Source organism: Leucoraja erinacea, chromosome 11, assembly GCF_028641065.1.
Source record: "Leucoraja erinacea ecotype New England chromosome 11, Leri_hhj_1, whole genome shotgun sequence".
Lineage (NCBI taxonomy): Eukaryota > Metazoa > Chordata > Chondrichthyes > Rajiformes > Rajidae > Leucoraja > Leucoraja erinaceus.
The window spans coordinates 46060840-46080727 of NC_073387.1; the positions used below are offsets into that span (position 1 = coordinate 46060840).

At 38.1% G+C, this 19888-nt stretch overlaps 1 protein-coding gene across 5 annotated transcripts in view; it reads left to right on the forward strand.

Annotated features, from left to right (window-relative positions):
* Window positions 1-17624, forward strand: part of LOC129701759 (kelch-like protein 3) — a 90555-nt gene extending 72931 nt beyond the window's left edge. For 4 of the 5 annotated variants that reach the window (XM_055643168.1, XM_055643172.1, XM_055643171.1 and 1 more), the window contains 7 exons: window positions 1373-1490; window positions 2039-2236; window positions 7772-7873; window positions 9258-9386; window positions 12148-12288; window positions 12371-12529; window positions 14627-17624. In XM_055643168.1, coding sequence (XP_055499143.1) covers window positions 1373-1490; window positions 2039-2236; window positions 7772-7873; window positions 9258-9386; window positions 12148-12288; window positions 12371-12529; window positions 14627-14655 — 876 coding nt within the window. In that variant the 3' untranslated portion in view covers window positions 14656-17624. The remainder of the gene's footprint in view (window positions 1-1372; window positions 1491-2038; window positions 2237-7771; window positions 7874-9257; window positions 9387-12147; window positions 12289-12370; window positions 12530-14626) is intronic. The other variant, XM_055643169.1, reaches the window with a different exon arrangement.
* The last annotated feature ends 2264 nt before the right edge of the window (window positions 17625-19888 follow it).

Here is a 19888-nt window from a genome sequence, read left to right on the forward strand (position 1 = left end):
CTGGAGTTCTGTGACCAGTAGTGTTCCACAGAGATTAGAGCTTGGACCTCTGTAATGTATGTATAAACGACTTGGACAGAAATGTGGACGGGTTGGTTGGTAAGTTTGCAGCCAACATAAAAATTGGTGGACAATGAAGAAGGCTGTCAAAGGATACAGCAGGATATAGATGTTACAGATCTGGGTGGAGAAACAATGTCAGATGGAGTTTAATCTGGGAAAGTGTAAGGCATTGCCTTTGGGAGGTCAAATGTAAGGAGAAAGTATACAGTTAATGGCAGGACCCTCAACCACATAGGGATCTAGGCATCCAAGTCCACTGTTCGCAGAAACTAGCAATATAAGTGAATGAGGTGGTAAAGAAGGCGTATGGAATGCTTGCCTTCATTGGTTGGGGCATTGAGAATCAGAGTATGGAAACTATGTTGCAACTTTATAAAACTTTGGTTTCACCGCAGTTAGAGCATTGTGTGCAGTTCTGGTAATCCTATTACAGAAAAGATGCGGAGAGGATGCGGAAGAAATTTGCCAGTGCTGGAGGAAGTCAGGGGGTCAGGCAGCATCTGTGGGGGGAATGGATAGGCAATGATTCAGGTTGGGATCCTTTTTCAGACATTTTCTCAGGATGCCATCTGGATTAGAGAATATTAGCTACAGGACAAACTTTGTTTTATTGATGCGTATAAAAATGTTGAGAGGATTAGATAGGGTAAACATCTCCCAGGATGGAAATGTCAAATATGAGAGGGCATGGCTTTAAGGTGAGAAGGAGAAAGTTTAAGGGAGATGTGTGGGGAAAATATTTTTGCACAGTACTGCCAGGCGTAATGGCAATGGAACCCAATACAAGAATGACATTTAAGACGCTTTTGGATAAGCACATGCAAATGGAGGGATATAGATCACATGCAAGTGGGAGGAATTAGTTTAAATTGGCATCATGTTCAGCACCAAAGAGGCCGTTCTTGTTCTGTACTGTTTTTCGATCTATGAATTCAACTTTTGTCATTTTCTGTGAAGCAGAGGCATTTGCAATTGATGTTTTAATAACTATTATTTTGCATACAAGTAGTTTGTGAGTCGCTAGTTTTTCGTCAGACTATTAGTCAGCATTTTTGAGTTGCATATTGGCATTTCTGATGAAATATTGATGGAAAATGCTTTCTGGATCTCTGCAGATTTAAGTAGGATTAGGTGGCCATGGGTTACATGTGTGACAACTTAATCCATTAAATAAATCAGCATTGCAGTAAATACTGCATCAAATTTTGTCATAAATTTTAAAGCGAATGTTAACAATTCTGTGCACAAAAAAAAGGAATACTTGATTGTATCTTGCATTGTATAATAGATCTCCTGTTCTTGATTGCAGGTTATGATAGTAGTTGGTGGTCAGGCACCTAAAGCTATACAAAGCGTGGAATGCTATGATTTCAAAGAAGACCGTTGGAATCAAGTAGCAGAGCTGCCTTCAAGAAGATGCAGAGCTGGTAAGTATATTTACTGTCAATAAATCTATAATTCCATTCAGTCAGGAGCGATGTTATGACTATATCAATAATTTAGTTAAATGTCCTGAGTCGTGTTTCAGTGCTGTAGTTATTTCATTATTTTCCATCAACCAAGCTGGGCAATGATTTGTCCTCACAAGGTTGTTTGATCTTGCACTCCATTTAGTGACTGCATTTTAAAGTGATGTGTTGCATGTGATGCGGTGTAAAATAATTCTGAAACGAGACGTAGCCTCGTGAAAGAAAATATTTATTTCTCTCTCTTTGTGCACGTCTTGTATAATGCTGTTTAGATTCATGGTAGTTCACTGATATCCTGAATTTCTATAAACAGAGTATGTTTACTGTTAAAATTCATTAAACAAAATAGCACTGTATGCAATATTCTCACAATTAAAACATTTGGACATCAGAACAAATGGAAAAAATAAGACAAATTGCAATATCTTGAGAACACATAAAGAAACTGCAGTATTTTATATTCTGTTATTACTGTTATATTACTGTTTCATTTTTTGCCTCCCTAGGTGTTGTGTACATGAGTGGCCGTGTTTATGCTGTGGGAGGATTCAATGGGTCTTTGAGAGTTCGGACTGTGGATGTGTATGATGCAGTTAAAGATCAGTGGACATCCATTGCCAGTATGCAGGAGAGACGGAGTACTCTTGGAGCAGCAGTGTTAAATGATCTGCTCTACGCTGTGGGTGGATTTGATGGGAGTACAGGTAAAACATTGAAATGCCATCACAGATTATTTAAAAATCTAGTTCAGCAGCTAGTTCTTTCTCATTTTACAATTCTGTTTAATGGTTAAATTACATGTCCAAGCATATTTTAAATGCTGCAATAGTAAAGGTCTCAACTACCTCCTCTGTCAGCTTGTTCCCAGTACCACCATCCTCTGAGTAGAAAAAGTTGCCCCTCAGGTTCCTTGCCCCTGTCACCTTAAATCTATGTCGTCCGGTTTTTGATTCCTCTACCCTGGATAAAAGTCTCTGTGCATTCCCTATCGACAGTGCCCTCCATAACGTTTGGGACAAAGACCCATCATTTATTTATTTGCCTCTGTACTCCACAATTTGAGATTTGTATTAGAAAAAAAATCACATATGGTTAAAGTGCACATTGTCAGATTTTAAGAAAATCCATTTTTATACATTTTAGTTTCACCATGTAGAAATGAAAGCAATGTTTATACATAGTCCCCACCCCATTTCAGGGCACCATAATGTTTGGGACACAGCAATGTCATGTAAATTTAAGTAGTCGTGTTTAGTATTTTGTTGCATATCCTTTGCATGCAATCACTCCTTGAAGTCTGCGATTCATGGACATCACCAGTTGCTGGGTGTCTTCCCTGGTGATGCTCTGCCAGGCCTGTATTGCAGCCATCTTTAGCCTATGTTTGTTTTGGGGGCTAGTCCCCTTCAGTTTTCTCTTCAGCATATAAAAGGCATGCTCAATTAGGTTCAGATCGGGTGTTTGACTTGGCTACTCAAGAATTGACAATTTTTTAGCTTTGAAAAACTCCTTTGTTGCTTTAGTGATATGTTTGGACCTGTTTCCAGAACAGTGGTTGCTCTTTTAAGTACTTTTTGGCAAACTGTAACCAGGCCATCCTATTTTTGCAGCTAACTATTGGTTTGCATCTTGCCCCTGTATTTCTCTTCATGAAGTCTTCTGCGGACAGTGGTCATAGACAAATCCACACCCGACTCCTGAAGAGTGTTATTGATCTGTCGGACAGGTGTTTGGGGATTTTTCTTTTATAGAGAGAATTCTTCTGTCATCAGCTGTGGAGATCTTCCTTGGCCTACCTGTCCCTTTGCAAATAGTAAGCTCAACAGTGCTCTCTTTCTTCTTAATGGTGTTCCAAACAGTTGATTTTGATAAGCCTAAGGTTTGACTGATGTCCCTAACAGTTTTATTCTTGTTTCACAATCTCATAATGGCTTCTTTGACTTTCATTGGCACAACTTAAATCCTCATGTTGATAAACAGCAATAAAAGTTTCCAAAGGTGATGGAAAGACTAGATGCTGCGAGCTCCCTTATATCTGCATTAAGGAGGCATTTAAACACACCTGAGCAATTACAAACAACTGTAAAGCCACGTGTCCCAAACATTATAGTGCCCTGAAATGGGGAAACTATGTATAAACACAGCTGTAATTTCTACATGGTGAAACCAAAATGTATAAAATAGCCTTTAATAAAATCTGACAATGTGCACTTTAACCACAAGTGCTTTCTTTCTATTACAAATCTCAAATTGTGGAGTACAGAGGCAAATAAATAAATGATGGGTCTTTGTCCCAAACATTATGGAGGGCACTGTATTCCCCTCATGATTTTTTACACCTCTATAAGATCACCCCTCAGCCTCCTGCACTGCAAGGAATAAAGTCCTCACCTGCCCAACCTCTTCCTATAGATCAGACCCTCGAGTCCTGACAACATTCTCGTAAATCTTTTCTGAACTCTTTCTAGCTTAATATAGCAAGATGACCAAGACTGAACACATTACCCCAAATGTGGCTTCACCAACTGTAATATAACGTGCCAACATATATACTCAATACGCTGACTGATGGCGGCCTATGTACCAAAAGCCTTCATTACCACCCTATCAACCTGTGATGCCACTTTCAGGGAACTTTTGTACCTAGATCCTTTACTGCATTTTCAAGAAAATATAACATCTTGCATAAGTGTTTTGGAGACAGGCAGATGTTAGGATGGTTTGGAAGAAGAATGCAGGTTATCCTTAGTATCCTAGTCAATATCTACTTCATACATCAATTTAATTATTTGGTCACTATCATATTGCTGTTTGCAGGAATTTGATGTGCTTTCCACATCCTGTGTTTCTTATAATCATGGATGCACTTCAGAAATGTCTCTTTGACTGCAAAGTACCTGAGCTTGTGAATTATGTTACAGGTCCCTGCCAGGTTACAGCAGGGTTCTGTTTTTAAGTCGCAGTTTGACAGATTCTTGATTAGCAAGGGTGTCAGGGTTTATGAGGAGAAGGCAGGAGAATAGGGTTGAGGGAAAGATAGATCAGCCATGATTGAAAGGCAGAGTAGATTTCATGGGCCAAATGGCTGAATTCTGCTCCTATAAATTATAAACTAATGATCTGTTCATGTCCCAACAGTTTGCAAGTTGGGATTGCAGCCACAAACTGATTTCCATCACAACAGAAGGTGCCTGCAGAGATGCTTCTCTCGTAGGGATGGATAGCATGGAGAAGCATTTTAAATCTTGTTTTTACATTCTTAAATTGAAGCCGTTATTAACAGATGTAGAGAAAACCTATCTTCAAAATCATATTTATTAGCCAAGTATGTTTTGCAACATGCGAGGAATTTGATTTGCCATACAGTCATACCAATAAAAGGCAACAAGACACACAAAATAGATTTTAACATAAACATCCACCACAGTGACTCCTCCCCATTCCTCACTGTGATGGAAGGCGAAAAAAATGTTCAATCTCTTCCCTTTTTTGTTCTCCCGCGGTCGAGGACCTGAGCCTTCCGTTGACGGGACGATCTTGGTTCCCATAGCCGGCGGTTGGGCCCTCCGTGTTGGGGCGATCAAGCTCCCACATCAGGAGGCTCTCAGCTCCCCCATGCCGGGCGAGAGGACTGCGAGTCGGGGCTGGTCGAACCTCTTGCGACTTTGGAGCTTCCTGACATCAGTCTCTACCCGAGACTGCGAGCTGCTCGCTGTTGAAATCCGCAGGCCGCGGCTGGAGCATCGATCCCAGGCTTAGTCCACGGCCCCGCGTTGGGGCTCAATGTCAGTCTCGAGCAAGGCCTCCAGCTCCATGATGTTAGGCCGCAGAGCGACCGGAGATACGATAAAAAAAAAAAAAAATTCCCCCGACCTCCTCCCCCACCCCCCACATAAAACAAACCAGAGAACATTAACACATACTTTTAAAACACACTAAAAGTAACAAAAAAGACGAAAAGACAAACAGACTGTTGGTGAGGCTGCCATCGCTGACGGCGCCACCTGGTTGGGCTGTTAATTAAAAAAATTTTTTTTTAACTGCAGACTAGTTTTTAAATATGATTGATGGTTTAAAAAAGCACAACTTGCTGCTGACACAGATGGTGTGTGTCTCATTCTGATTCATAAAATGGACATCATAATGTTAATTAGAATGTATTCTTCCTGGGTTCGATGTGGCAAAATTCCAACGAATGTCCAGAGTTGCCACCTGCAGCCCCAAATAGCGGGCAAATCCATCCCGACGGTCTCACAAATAATTGTTCTTATGCACTTCTTGTACATAAGTCAGATGTTTGTAAATTGGGGATGACCTGTGTATAAATGTAGTTGTACATATTGCAGGAAGACAGATCTGAATAAATGTCAATGATGTTGTAACCTCAGAGCTGATCATGCGTCCTTTCATTTCCGCAGCTACCATTCAACAGTTTCTCCAACTAGCTATTGTTTCACCATTTCAGTCCAAGCAGTCTTCTTGCAAAATGCAGCATTTTCTAACCAGGTCCGCCTAGTGGTAGAAGCAGCGTCCGAAGATTTGTTATTATGGCTTTTAAAAAAAATTTAAGTTAGAAACCTATAAACGAACGTCAATAATAGCAATCAAATGATAATGTTGTGCAATCGCCCAGGTGAGAGAAGCTACTTGTCATAGCTACAACTTGTTCCTATCATGTAATCTAATATTAATTTGCATGAGCCTTCTCCATCGTCTGTTAGAGGGTCGAAGAGGGAATGACCTGGGTGATTATGTTGGTTGCAATCCGAGGCAGTGTGAAGTGTAGATGGAGTTGATGAGGGTGAGGTTAGTGGATGGATTGTGTGTGTGTGTGTGTGTTTGCGTCTGTGTGTGTGTCTCTCTCTTTCTGATTATCTGTGATTTCATGGCTCTTCCCTCTCTTTTGTGGTCTTAATTGCAAATTTAACCATTTAATGGAGATATGGAGGAACCCATGACATTTGAATATCAGGCATGCACACACTGAAAAATATAAATAAGTTCTTAAACATTTGGGAGGAAAGCAGATTATCACTGGTCATAGCATGCAGAATTATTATTCAGACATAGTAAGCTGAATCCAAACCTGTAAATCACATCAAACGCCTATTCCAAGGATTGAGCATTCTTGAAATGCTGTTAATAACGTTAATTTTTTTTTCTGTCATCCCTGATGGGTGGGATTCTCTGTGTGTCTGTTTGTCTGTGGCTCTTCCCTCACTTTTGTCTAGTCTCAATTGCATTTAATAAATTGGTTAAATATTTCTTAAATGGAAGAACCCATGACATTTAAGTATCATACGTGCACACACTAACTTTGGGTAAATATAAATGATTTCTTAATTCCTATAGAAGGAAATCATTTTATTACTGAACATAGCATACAGGATTATTATTCAAAGTCAGCTGATTTATTATTCAAAGTCAGCTCATTCCAAAAATGTAATTTACCTCAATTGAAACGCAAAATACGGACAATGCTGTAAGTCTGAAATGCAACCAAAAGATGCCAGTAATCCACAGGTTTTATCCAAAGCCAAAAATCAAGTAAATGTTCCAGATCGGCAGAACTAGGAAAAGTTAGTTATCCAAGGTTAAAGTGGCAGAGAAAATGAGGTGGCATGGTTAGAATTGTGGTAGGATGAATGAAGGAGGGATTGAATGGCAAAAGGGAACTATTGTGAAGCTGGAGGAGTTTGGTAATAGGAAAGTGAAGAATCAAAAACATGGAGACACAAAAGATTGCAAATGCTGGAATCTTGCATTGAACTCAAATTGTTGGAGTAACTCAGCAGGTCAGGCAGCGTCTCTGGAGGACATGGATAGGTGATGTTTTGAGTCGGGATCTTTCTTCAGAGTATGAAGAATGCATATATGAAGTTCTGACCTGAATCATCACCTATCCATGTCCTCCAGAGATGCTGCTGACCCACTAAGTTACTCCAGCATTTTGTATTGTAATTAAAAAAAATGGGTTGAGATACAGAGTGCAAAGATCCGTCTTGTGTTTGTCCCAAGATGCTATGCAAGCTGTTCCAACCAATAGATCCACAACATAACCAACCTCTGCAGACAGGTAGCAAAAGGTTGAATCATTGCCCCAATATTTTTAATCCTGATATACTGTAATTCATTAATGTCTAATGTGGTAAGATGTTAAGATGTCTTGCCTTTTTATATTTTTGTTATTGTTAGTTCTGAGAGTAAGGTGATTGTACCATTTTATTCTTGTTAAATAGGGTTATCATCAGTGGAGGCTTATAATTCCAAAATAAACGAATGGTTTTTTGTGGCACCCATGAATACAAGAAGAAGTAGTGTCGGTGTTGGAGTTGTGGAAGGTAAGAAAAAAAATGACTTTGTTTATAGGTCTTTTGGTTTTTAAGCAGAATGCTGGTCCCAGCTGTACCCTCCAAATAAAATAATGAATTACACAAAGTCTATTTGTTCACTAGATATGAGTCTTGGCTTCTGTTTTATAGTTCGGAAATAGCCATTTTTAACCTTGGATGCAAGTTCAGGCATTTGTTGTGATTTCTTTAGTGGACAAGAAATGTGTTTACATAAAAAAATAACTGAATGCATCATTTGTTGCGTACTAACGTTCGGTTTATTTGAATATTATTCTCTTCACAGTTTTTTTTAAGGAGCCTGTTCTCCTGATATGGCTGTAAGTTATTGTGTGCCCTTTTCCCTTATCACTTTCCTGTTGCATGCTAAGAATATGTTTTTCTTAAATGAGGATGTTTCTGGGTATTCTTCCACTGGCATGCTGGTGCAAAAACAAATCCATCCACAATACAGTCAATGGAACGCACACCATGCATTGTACTGGAGCATGCTTTGTTGGAGAAAGCCAGATGTGGCTTTCACGTAGATTGACCTGATGTATGAGGACGTTCAACAGTATCTTCACTTGGAAGTGTTTGATATTCTTTTATCTTAAAACATGTGATGCCTCATCTTTTAGCTGGAGAGCAGCGACTACTGGAAACCATTTTACCCACTTTAAGGACACTTTCGTTTGAATGCCACACATATTAGGGGGAGGAATAAGGCTTTGTTTTTACATTCACATTGTCTACATATAAGACTTAATTTGGTGATAGTTGTGATAAAAACTGTAATTGTACCATGTACATGTCAAAAGCTGCAGCTCCCAACTCCAAAATAGAAGTAATCCCAATGCAGGATTATCAGCATAATTTTATACTAATGATGTGTCAGACTGTTAATCTTCATAAGAAACATAACCAGCCTGTTACCAAATAATTTAAACAATGTGATGAGATAGTATTGAGAATAGTACTTGTCCTTTTTTTGCAATTGTTCTCCTTGATTCTTGCCTTTTTAAGTCAGGAACATTTTTAGGATACCAAGTTCATGGGTTCATGAATGTCTTTGAAATAAATAACTCCATGTTGACTTTTGAGTTTTGCTGATTGGTGTGGTGCTTATTGCTGGGTGGGCAGGAGAAGAGGTAATTGAATTGTGTACTCATTTTAAATAACATTTAGTGTACAAACACCCATACGTAATAAATCTCTTGATCTGTTTATCTCTAAATTATTTTCCCCCTGTATTATTTTTACTCCACCTCTCTCTGCCACCTTCTGAATTCATCACTCCCTTTTGCAAAACCAATATTGAATGAGAAAAAACATAACATTTAACAGTTCCACATGTTGCATGCTTTGATTATTAATAGATCCTCTCTCTCCGCAGGCAGGTTGTATGCAGTGGGTGGCTATGATGGAGCATCACGCCAGTGTCTTAGTACCGTTGAAGCTTACAATCCAGTTAGCAACGAATGGACTTATGTTTCAGATATGAGCACTCGTCGAAGTGGAGCAGGTTTGAAAGGATTTATTTGTTGACGATATCTGTTTGCATTTTGAAAATAATCAGATTTGATCTTTCAAAATACGAGGCTGAAAATTTTAACTTTCAAACTAAATGTATGTTGTATAATAGGGAGAAACATTGTTAAACATTTATTAAGAATTAATAAGTCACCATTTTCAAGCTTTTCCTTATCAATTTGAAGAACAATTATAGAAATGGTGCTTAAAAATAATAAATTACTTGTTCATCTGTGCAACAATTAAATTTCAATCCATCATATAAAACTCATTTATTGTTTTGTAATCTTTCTAATGCCTTTGATTACATTTTATTCTTAGTCGGGACCGTTGTCATTTTGAGTCTTCAATGATGACTGTATAAATGTCTTGTTTCAGTTGCTCCATGACACCTAATGTATTTTAGTCATGGTTCTTTCTCTGGCATCATTGATCTTGCCTTGACTCTCGTTCAGGGCGTTAAAAAAAAAAGAGAGACGAAGTTCTGTAATAACTCAGAGGGTCAGGCAGCATCTCTGGGTGACATGGATAGGTGATGTTTCAGGTCAGAACTCTTCTTCAGACTGTAGAAAGGTGGAGTGAAAGCTGGAAGAGAATGTTTTTGTCAGACTTGTTGCTGGCTTTACATCTTTTCTGGAATCATTTTAATCAGGATTCTGCATATAGGTCAGGACAGAAACAGCTCCTTTCAAAGTTACTAATAACATCCAACGTGACACAGACTACGGAAACCAATCCATTCTCCTTGACTAGTTTTGGCATTGTTGATATTACCATTCTCCACCGACTCGTCTTCATCACCCAAGTTCATATACAAACTTTTCAAAGTTAATTATCTTTTTTAGGGGGATCTCTTTCTGCTTTTTGAGGATGACATCTGGTGTTCGCTAGAGATTTGCCCTTGGCCTGTTTTCTTTACCCACAATTCCATTTTACATCAGCATGTTTTTCTTTCATGATATCATCCAAAAAGCCTCCAATATGTATATTGAGGAGAGATAGCTGGTTCTTGCCATTAACAAACTTGACTGCTCCACTATCGCCTTCTTGGATTGTGTGTCCAACATCCAGTGCTGGATGATCAGAAATTTCCTTCAGATTGAAGCCATCATCTTATAATGGCACAAAAGGTAACCATTTGCTCCATCAGGTCCATACCGGCTCCCTGCTGAGCAATCCCCATCAGTCCCATTCCCCGTTTATCCCAGTAGCCCAGCAGCATTTGCACTCTCACATGTCCTCAGGTGGTAAATTACATTAGCCAGGTAACCTCACGCCATGTCCTTGTGAAGTAGGAGGAAACGGGAGCTTCTAGTAGAAACGTGCTTGTCACAGGAGATCAGCTCCCGAGGTCAGATTTGAACGGCAGCAGAACCAACTGTCTGTGCCACACCACGCCAATTGTACCACAGTGCTGCAATCATTGTGCACCCTACCATAAACTCTCAATTCTTATTCTTGTGACAACTGTGTGGAGGCTGAAGCAGAGTATTTGTAACTTCAGCGCTATATTTGAACTGAGATGCATTTCAAACCACATACATCTGCAATATTTATTCATGGCATTGTTGCAGTATAGATATAGAAAGAAAATTGCAAAACGTTGCTTTGAATAGATTAAGATAATGATAAGACTGTTGCAAAAGGATTTTGGTGTTGGTTAAATAATCTTTAAAATCTCGTGGATTGCTGTTCATTTAATTGATGACCAGAACATAATAGATGAAATTATAGTGCAATGATATAAAGCCTGTTCATGCTACACATGAGTAGTTTCGGTCGGATTTCGCACCTTGGGAATAAGTATGTGTATTAGGTAGAGCACATGGTCATTTATAAGAAACCTTGCATTCTCTAGAATTTAAAGTTGTTTGTTTCAAGTTAAAGAGGACTGAGGAGGGTATATGGGGCAAAACTGATTTGTTTGGATGTGCAGTCCAAGATTCGGGAACATAGAATAAAAATTTGAGTGGGGAAAGGTGGAATTTAACTTACTAAACACTTCTATAAGATGGCCGAAATTTTTGTGTAAGCTGTGTGCAGACAGCTTTCTATGTCTCTAGATCTAGAAAGTTGAATGATTAGCACCCTTTCTTTCTGCATATATCACGCCAAAATGGTTTCGGCCTAGTGTGGATTACACTGGTGATAAATTTAGTTTAAAATCACACCTAACTCAAATTTAGATAGAGCAGTTCCCTGCACATCAATGTACATATCTACCTATCACTTGAATGCTCTTGCCCAGAGAAGAAAGTTAATACCCCCCCCGATTCAAAGCTCTTAAAACTGGTTGGTGTTTAAACTCTACTCTAGTTGCAAAGGATCATGATGGACCTTTGTGAAGAAAACCGTCCATTTGACCCGTCAACAAACACGGAAGGTGCGTGACCTGAATTCTTCCAGCTGTTCTTTTTCTTGCTCCAAATTCCAACATCTGTAGTCTCGGCCTCAGTTCGATGGGGCGGTGAGGAGAAATGATCTTTGAAGTAAAAGAAAAGCCACTGAAGTTAGCTTACTGTAACTTAGCAAGGTCGGTGGGAAATGATCACTTGAGTGGGGAATAAACGACTACTTATATATATGGGAATACAGCCCAGCAGGAGAATTTGAGAAGGAAAAGACAGCGCATGCTCCACAACAATAAAAGGACATCTTATGATAAGCTCATACTTTACTGCCAGAATTGAGTATGAGTATATTTTCCAGAGAAGAAAGTTAATATTTTTAACGATTCTTTGTGTTTAAAACAGGGGTTGGTGTTTTAAACGGTCATTTATATGCAACAGGAGGTCATGATGGACCTTTGGTGAGGAAAAGTGTAGAAGTGTTTGACCCGTCAACAAACACTTGGAGACAAGTGGCAGACATGAACATGTGTCGGAGGAATGCAGGTAGGTATCTGATTAAATTCAGTATTTTATCTTGAATGTAAAAGTAACATGTGTTTTAAGCTAAAGTTCTTTAATTTTACAGGTGTGTGTGCTGTAAATGGATTTTTGTATGTTATTGGAGGGGATGATGGCTCTTGTAATCTAGCGTCTGTGGAATTCTATAACTCTGTAACGGACAAGTGGACGCTATTACCAACCAATATGAGCACTGGAAGAAGCTATGCAGGTAACGTTGTTACAGGTTTGTAGCTGAGGCCATTCTGAAGTACAAGCTAAGGGGTTGTACAAGATAGACACAAAGTGCTGAAGTAACTCAGCGGGTCAGGCAGCATCTCTGGTGAAAAAGGGTGGTGTCCATTTGGGCAAGGGCCCTCCTTCAGACTGTATCAAGAGGGATATAATGTGGAGAGATGAGGAACTGGTTAAACGAATAGTAGGGGGGAGGGGAGGGGGAGTCCTGACCCGAAACGTCACCCATCTTTTTTTCTAGAGATGTTGCGTGACACGCTGATTTACTCCAGCACTAGTCTATCTTTGGTTAAACCAGCATCTGCAGTTGTTTGTTTCTACATAAGGAGTTGTACAGTTTTTTAAGCTAAATTTTGCAGCGGTTCAGTGTTAAGCGGTCCAGTTAATGAAGGTGCCTAGAGACTGGGATAGGACCTGGCAAATCATCGCCCCTTGCACTCCATTCCATGTCCCGATCCCCTGAGAAAATCACCAGTACTACCCGTTACAGGCGCCTCCAGGCCCGCAGAAGCAAGTACAGGATACTGAGTTGGATGATCAGCCATGATCATATTGAATGATGGTGCAGGCTCGAAGGGCCGAATGGCCTACTCCACCTATTTTCTATGTTTCTATCTAACCCCTTGCACTCCACCGGACTCCAAATGACCGGGAAAAATCACCTGTACTCACTTTAGTTAGTTTAGTTTAGAGATACAACGCGGAAACAGGCCCTTCGGCCCACAAGGTCTGCACCCCGCACACTAATACACACACAAAGCCAATTAACCTACAAACCTGTAAGGTTTTGGAGTGTGGGAGAAAACCGGAGATCCCGGAGAGAACCCATGCAGAACATAGAAACTCCGTATAGACCAGCACCCATAGTCAGGATCAACCCCGGGCCTCTGGCGCTGTAAGGCAGCAGCTCTACCGCTACGCCACCGTGCCGCCAGCTTGGCAGAGGAGCCAGTAACCCACAGGCACAGTTACCGATTAAGTACCTCCGCACTCCTGACACAGCAGCTCCGACTGATAATTATGCCTCTGCCAAGGCAGCACTTCCCTGCTACCTAATAACTCTCCAGCATTAATTACAGCCACGGCGCAGACTGGAAAAATAAGATTACAGAATGAAAGCGCTCTAGGGAAGTAGCGCCATGCGGGATAGATTTAAGCGAAGTATACCTGTGTATAAAACAAATAAAGATCCATTGTTCTATTTAGTTCCCGAATCAGAAGAAATCGCTTTTAAAATATCTCTGATCTTGTGTGAGTTTCTGATAGCAAACATCTGTCATAGTCTAGGCCAAAGGTGCCGTGAATGATAGAACAGACCTTGTCATTGTGGGGCTCAAAAATCATTTGGGTAGTGGGCCACAGGGGGAGAGGAGGGTGTGGGGTCCGTTGAAACGTCTGTCTGGGTAGAGGGAAGATGTGGTTGAAGAAATTTGGAGAGGAAAGGCAGTTAGTGAGGGAGAGGTTTGTGCATGATAATATTGGCAGCCAAGTGGAGTGGGTGGAAGCCGGCACTAAGTAAATGAACTAAATAAGTAAACTAAGTAAAAGGATGATTAACCTGCAAAGATGGTTTATGCTTTGGATTCCATACTAGGGGAATAGGTAAGGTACAGTTAATTCTGCATTTATGGTCTCCATGTGCAAAGTGAACAAATTTCAATGCTTAACGCATTATAAGAATATTAAAAGTTAATGTATAGCTCATTGAAACCACACATCGTAACATTGTCTATCTTTCATTCTGTAGGTTTAAAATAATTTACCAAACAGGCATACACAGCCATTTATTGTCTTAGAGCGACACTTTTTAAACTAATCATTTAAAAATATTTCCATTGCTTTTACTTAAATTATTTGAATATAATTTACTTTAATATTATTGCAATTATATTTTGCATTAAAAAAACAATAGGAGTAATTTTAACTGATATTGTTTGAAGAATTAAAAAAATCGGATGCGATTTGAAATGTGTTGATAATAAAAGTCAAAAGATCCCAGGTAGTGTTTAAATGTTGAGAAACATGATTCAGAGTATCTAGTTATTTTTTGTTTCAGTCTTTTTCATTGAACAATTTCTTTTCCTTTTAGGTGTTGCTGTAATTGATAAACCACTATGACTTTGCTCTTGAGCAGCAGTTGGATTGAAGTCTTAAATGAAAACTGCACAGCATTCTGCTGAAGACTGACCTAGGTTTTTATAACTATTTATAATACTTGGATGCATGGTATACTGTGCGAGTAAAAGCTCAGTTGCCCCTCTGTCAAAAAAATATCAGCTGTGCAATATGCATTTTTAAAATCCAATTCAAGCACTAATTTATGGAGTTTAGGCTAAAGGAACATGTTACTTCCACAACTAGCACTTCGTATGAAACAAAGAAAGTACAAGTTAACAGGCATGAGTTATCAGATTGCTCTTGCCAAGTAATCAGTGTTGATGAGATTCAGCCATCAACAAAACCCTATCGACTGGAGAATATGAAGCTTCTACTGTTACATATCAGTTGCTGAAGATCAAGCTGTGGCCTTTTAACGCACAAAGTTTGGGATCTGAAGTAAACAGTGCACTGAACACTGTTACAATATCAACTGTTTTATAAAAGGGAGAAAAAAATCAAGCATTCTGTTCTTTAGTGAACAAGAAGATACACTACGTGTCATAATAGTTTGTTTACGTTGAAATAAGCTGCTACTGATATTTCATAATAAGCAATCTTGGATTTAGAATTGGGTTCCCCTCTTTTGAGAAATGAGTCAATACAGGATATGAAGTTCCTGTTGAAAGTAATCCTAATGTTAGCCAGATAACTTTATTGCACCCACCAAACTCTTTCACAAATGCTGTTGTACAGAAAATGTGTGGAAACTGGAACCTCTTTTGTGCAGATGCCATGCCTCTTAGTTCAGAATCTAAACCAAAGCTGACTTGCATTTCAGCAACACCAGCCCCTCTCCCTCAATTTTGAAGAGTAATGATATTCATTATTCATTAATTAACAATTTAACAAAACTCTGGAGTTTTAAAACCTTTTTGACATTTCTCTCTGTTGGTAATGTGGAGAGAACTGAAAGCAAATAGACTGAATTAAAAATTTGTCCCTTCAGTTGATCCTGGGGATGTAGGTGGATTAATGATGCAGAGAGAAAACTATTAGTGTAAAAGAGTTTTAAAGCTATCATGTGGTAGCGTTGTAAAAATAAATACATCTTTAACCTCATTTCCATTGCCTTCCTAAGTTTGTAGATACTAATATGGCTATTTTAGTAAATACTGCCACCTAGTGAATATTCTAAAGGATACTATTTTTTAAAAGAAAGATAAATTATAATATTTTATTACGAAATGTATTCAAATTCCTTCTGGCTGCCAGTTTTTTTAATATATCTGTTAATACGTGGTGCAGAATCATGTCAAGAGTCTGAGACTGCATTTGCATTCCTGCTCTGAATATATTTGTTGCCTGAGAGGTACTTTTTTAAATACAGCTATACGCATGGTTAATAGAGATTCTTTAAACAGGTGTTTGGAACACAATTTGGCAAAAAAACACTTTGTGAAAAATCACCTACAAATTTTCATCATGATTTCTTACATTTCCCTAATTTCCATTTGCATCATTAATATTTTCTTGCTTCAGTGTTTCCTACTCAATCTTTTTCTTTATTTAAAAAAAAAAATCCTTTTCTTTTTGTCCTGTGTCATCCCAATAACTAGAACTGTCTGCTTCTGGGTTTTAACAACTTTTTATGGCCATCAAAATGCATAAAATTAGATGTTTGTTTCAACCACATGCAGACAATTTTGCAGGCTTTTGTACAGTGGTTGAGACATGGAGATCTTAGTAATTTGCTCGTCAATGCTTCTTTCCTCTACTCTATTGAAGTTTTCCCTTGCATCGTTAAGTTTTCATTCCACTTTTTAGGTATATAGTTTATTTTCTTGCTTAATTTCTTCATTTAAATGTTTTGTTTTCCTCTACAGTTTGTTTCCTATACCGAAGCTTTTTGGTTGGCAGTATTGCTGCATCTTGTTAATTGTTGCTCGTGGTGGGGGTGCCAAAGTATGTGGTTTCCCGCAGCTTGAGACTATAATCACGGAATTGTACAATGCAGTAAGGAATATTCAACTTCGGAGTAGCTAACTGTGCCATTTCAGGGGGCAGTGAATCTGTAGTCATACATAGGATAGACTGGGAAAGGACAGCAGACTTTCTGCACTGGACTAGATAGGGTTTTTACCATAACTAAATGCTCAGCTTTAGTGAGGTAAACTTTCTTAAATTTAATTAATTGAATTTAAATTACACAGAAGATGTGGCACAATTTGAACTTGTGTTGGTGGATTTTTGGTTGTAGTCTCTGGAGTACTATATATTAACCACTCTGCCACTGTTTCGATTATGAAATGTGCTCAATTGGGGGTTTGCGGGAAGCAACGACGAGGATCTCCGAGTCAAATTCATTCAAGTAAAAAAAAATGTGTATTCAGTCTTTCAAAATCACCTGTTTTAAATGTTTGAGATATAAAAGAACCAGCAGCCATTATAATAGCTATAGTATTTCTGCGAGAATGTTTGATCACTGTTTTTTTTTTCCATTTATATAATTACCAGTTGATTTGAACATTTTTTGCCATTGTAATGAAAAACAGAAAAATTGTTCAATTTCAATCGAACTTTTTGGTGCCTATGTGATCTAGTCATTGATCATCAAGAAAATGTTAATGAACCCTATAACAGATGCACTTCTAATGTTAGACACTTGTTAATTTACTGATGTTTAGTTACAACATAACTGTATCCACAATGGTGACATAAAGCAGCACTAAGGTCTAATTCTGTAACTGTCTTCAATAGTATTAAATAGACTTACCAACTCAGATCAAAAGGTCATGCTTTAGTGACAAAGTATGGCGTCAGGGATTTAATGTACCATTGCACTCTACTGTCACTCTACTGGAACGGTTAATATATTTTTAGGTTTTATGTAGTGATTTATTTGAAATGTTCCTGTCATATCTGTGGAACACAATACTGTGAAGCACTCCTGACTTTTTTTCAAATTGTCAATAAAATGATGGAAACTATTTAATCATGTATTTAGCTTGAGTGGTTGCAGTACCTGTTTCTTTTATGTGGTTCTCATTATTATCTCCCTTCAGTAAAACAATGGCTGCTAGAGCCAGTATCTTCACACAGAGTCAACTTTAATTAAATGTATAAATGATTTTTGGTGTAGCATTGGGTTTAAATTATTAAATGAACAGGGTTGGATAAGAAACAATCTTCAAAATACAAGCAGGCAAATCAGGCTCTGGAGGAATCTGGCTCATGTTTCTTGTTTCTGGATTAAAATGAATTTACAAATAATTTTGAACTCCTTTGGTTCTTACTGTTAGGACTGCGTGTAATTTAATCTGAAATTAACAATACACTTTTCAATTGTTTAAAAGGAAAACTTTTTGTAAACAAGGAAGAAACATTTAGAAGTGGGTGAATTGCAATTCAAATTTCCAATATATTTAACATCTTTTGATTTGTTAAATTAATCTTTGCCAGATGCTTCTTGGTTTTTGAACAAAATTAGGTATAAATGCAAAGGACCCAGTATTGGTGGTTGTATTGACTTGAAATTCTCGACAGTCGCTGTGTTACAAAAGATCAGGAACAAAATCAAAAGTTCTATTGTAACAAAAGATGTCTGCATATGGCCAGTTTAAAAACACGGAACATACATATTGATTGTGCTTGCATTATTCACAGAAGCTGTTAATACAGAATTAGCGATATAATGAACTGTTACTCTTGCCATAAAAAAACATTGACAATGTTAGATTTTTATTAAAGTATGTTTACAATTGGTACCCAGGCACAATTACTTGTATTTCAATGGTTTAGTGGTAGTTTATTGTACAAAGGTACAGTGAAATTCCTTTTTTTTTGCTTACAGCATTTTGTTTAATCCTGAAGATTAAATGTCTTTTTATGTTGATTATCATTTTCGTAGAACCTAAAAATAGTATGTGCTGCCAGCAGTGATCAACTTGCAATACTCACTGACAATTGGTACCAAGTTCTCACTTTAACATCGTCAGCTTGCTAGTATGTATTTCCCATCCCTAATGCCTCAATATTACAATGACAGGAGAGATGGTGGGTCGGAACAAGGCCCACCCATGATATGTCTGGGGAGGGGGTAAAAATCCTCATAGGTAGCTAAACTTTGTTTTGGAGCTTTGCTGAAAGTCAAAGCTCTCGAGCACTTTGAATTCTTCTGAATGTCCCTGATACTCAGAAACATTGAAAATATTTAAATTATTATATAACTAGTTGTTCAAATGTTTTTAAGTAATCTCAATTAATTGAAATTGTAAATTACTCTTGCATTTGTCCTTGCAACCATTCCATTCAAATGCATAGAGACTAAAACTCAATAAATCAGAACTAACCTGATGCAATCTCAATGAGCTAATTACTAGTGGTACAATCCAACAAGTTTGGGACTCCCAATTTTGCACATCAATGCTAAATTAAGTGAGACGAGTGTTGAGAAAATGCAATAATGGCATTTCATAAATTATCAGCCCAAACGTAATTGTAAAATTTGCATGATATTGCATTTATCTTTAGTCCCATATGTACTGTATGTCCCAATCATTCTTCTACTTGCATTTAAAACTATCCAGGGGAAACTGACCCTGACTTTTTCATGCCTTAATAACTTCTCTCTTCCTTATGTCTAGAATGTTCATTCTAAGCTTCTTTGCTCCCCTATTTCTGTTTAATTTACCTAGATTCTACCTCTAATCTTTATTTATTTGGCCAATTTTCTCCTTGTGTGGTTGATGTTGAATGGTCTTAACTTCCTGTGAAGTCCTTTGGGAAATTTTGCAACATTAAAGAATCTGTATGGCCAACGTGTTGTTACTCTATTGTGAGGTATTGTAGATGATGTATGATTTTAAAGTGCTAAATCAGACACTAATTGTTTTACAGGGTAGTCTTGATCTTGTTTCTAGTTCATTTTAACTATTAATTAGGGATAGGAGTTAAAGCAGTCTTATCCTGATAAGGTTACAGTTAGTGAACAGTTATAACTTGTATAATTTGTGGATACACCTTCAGAAAATCCTCTGCTGGACAAATATCAAGATTTTATATAGTAAGTATCTAGCTTGGGAACATTGCACTGATAGTTTTAGCAATGTATTTGTTGAAACCCCAAGATTTCTTAAGAAGTAGAAACATGGATCCCACCCAAATACAGTTGCATCCATTATCTTAGTCTGGTACAGCATATTCTTTCATTTGTCCACCTTTTGTTCCATTCTGAAGATGGATTCAGGATGAC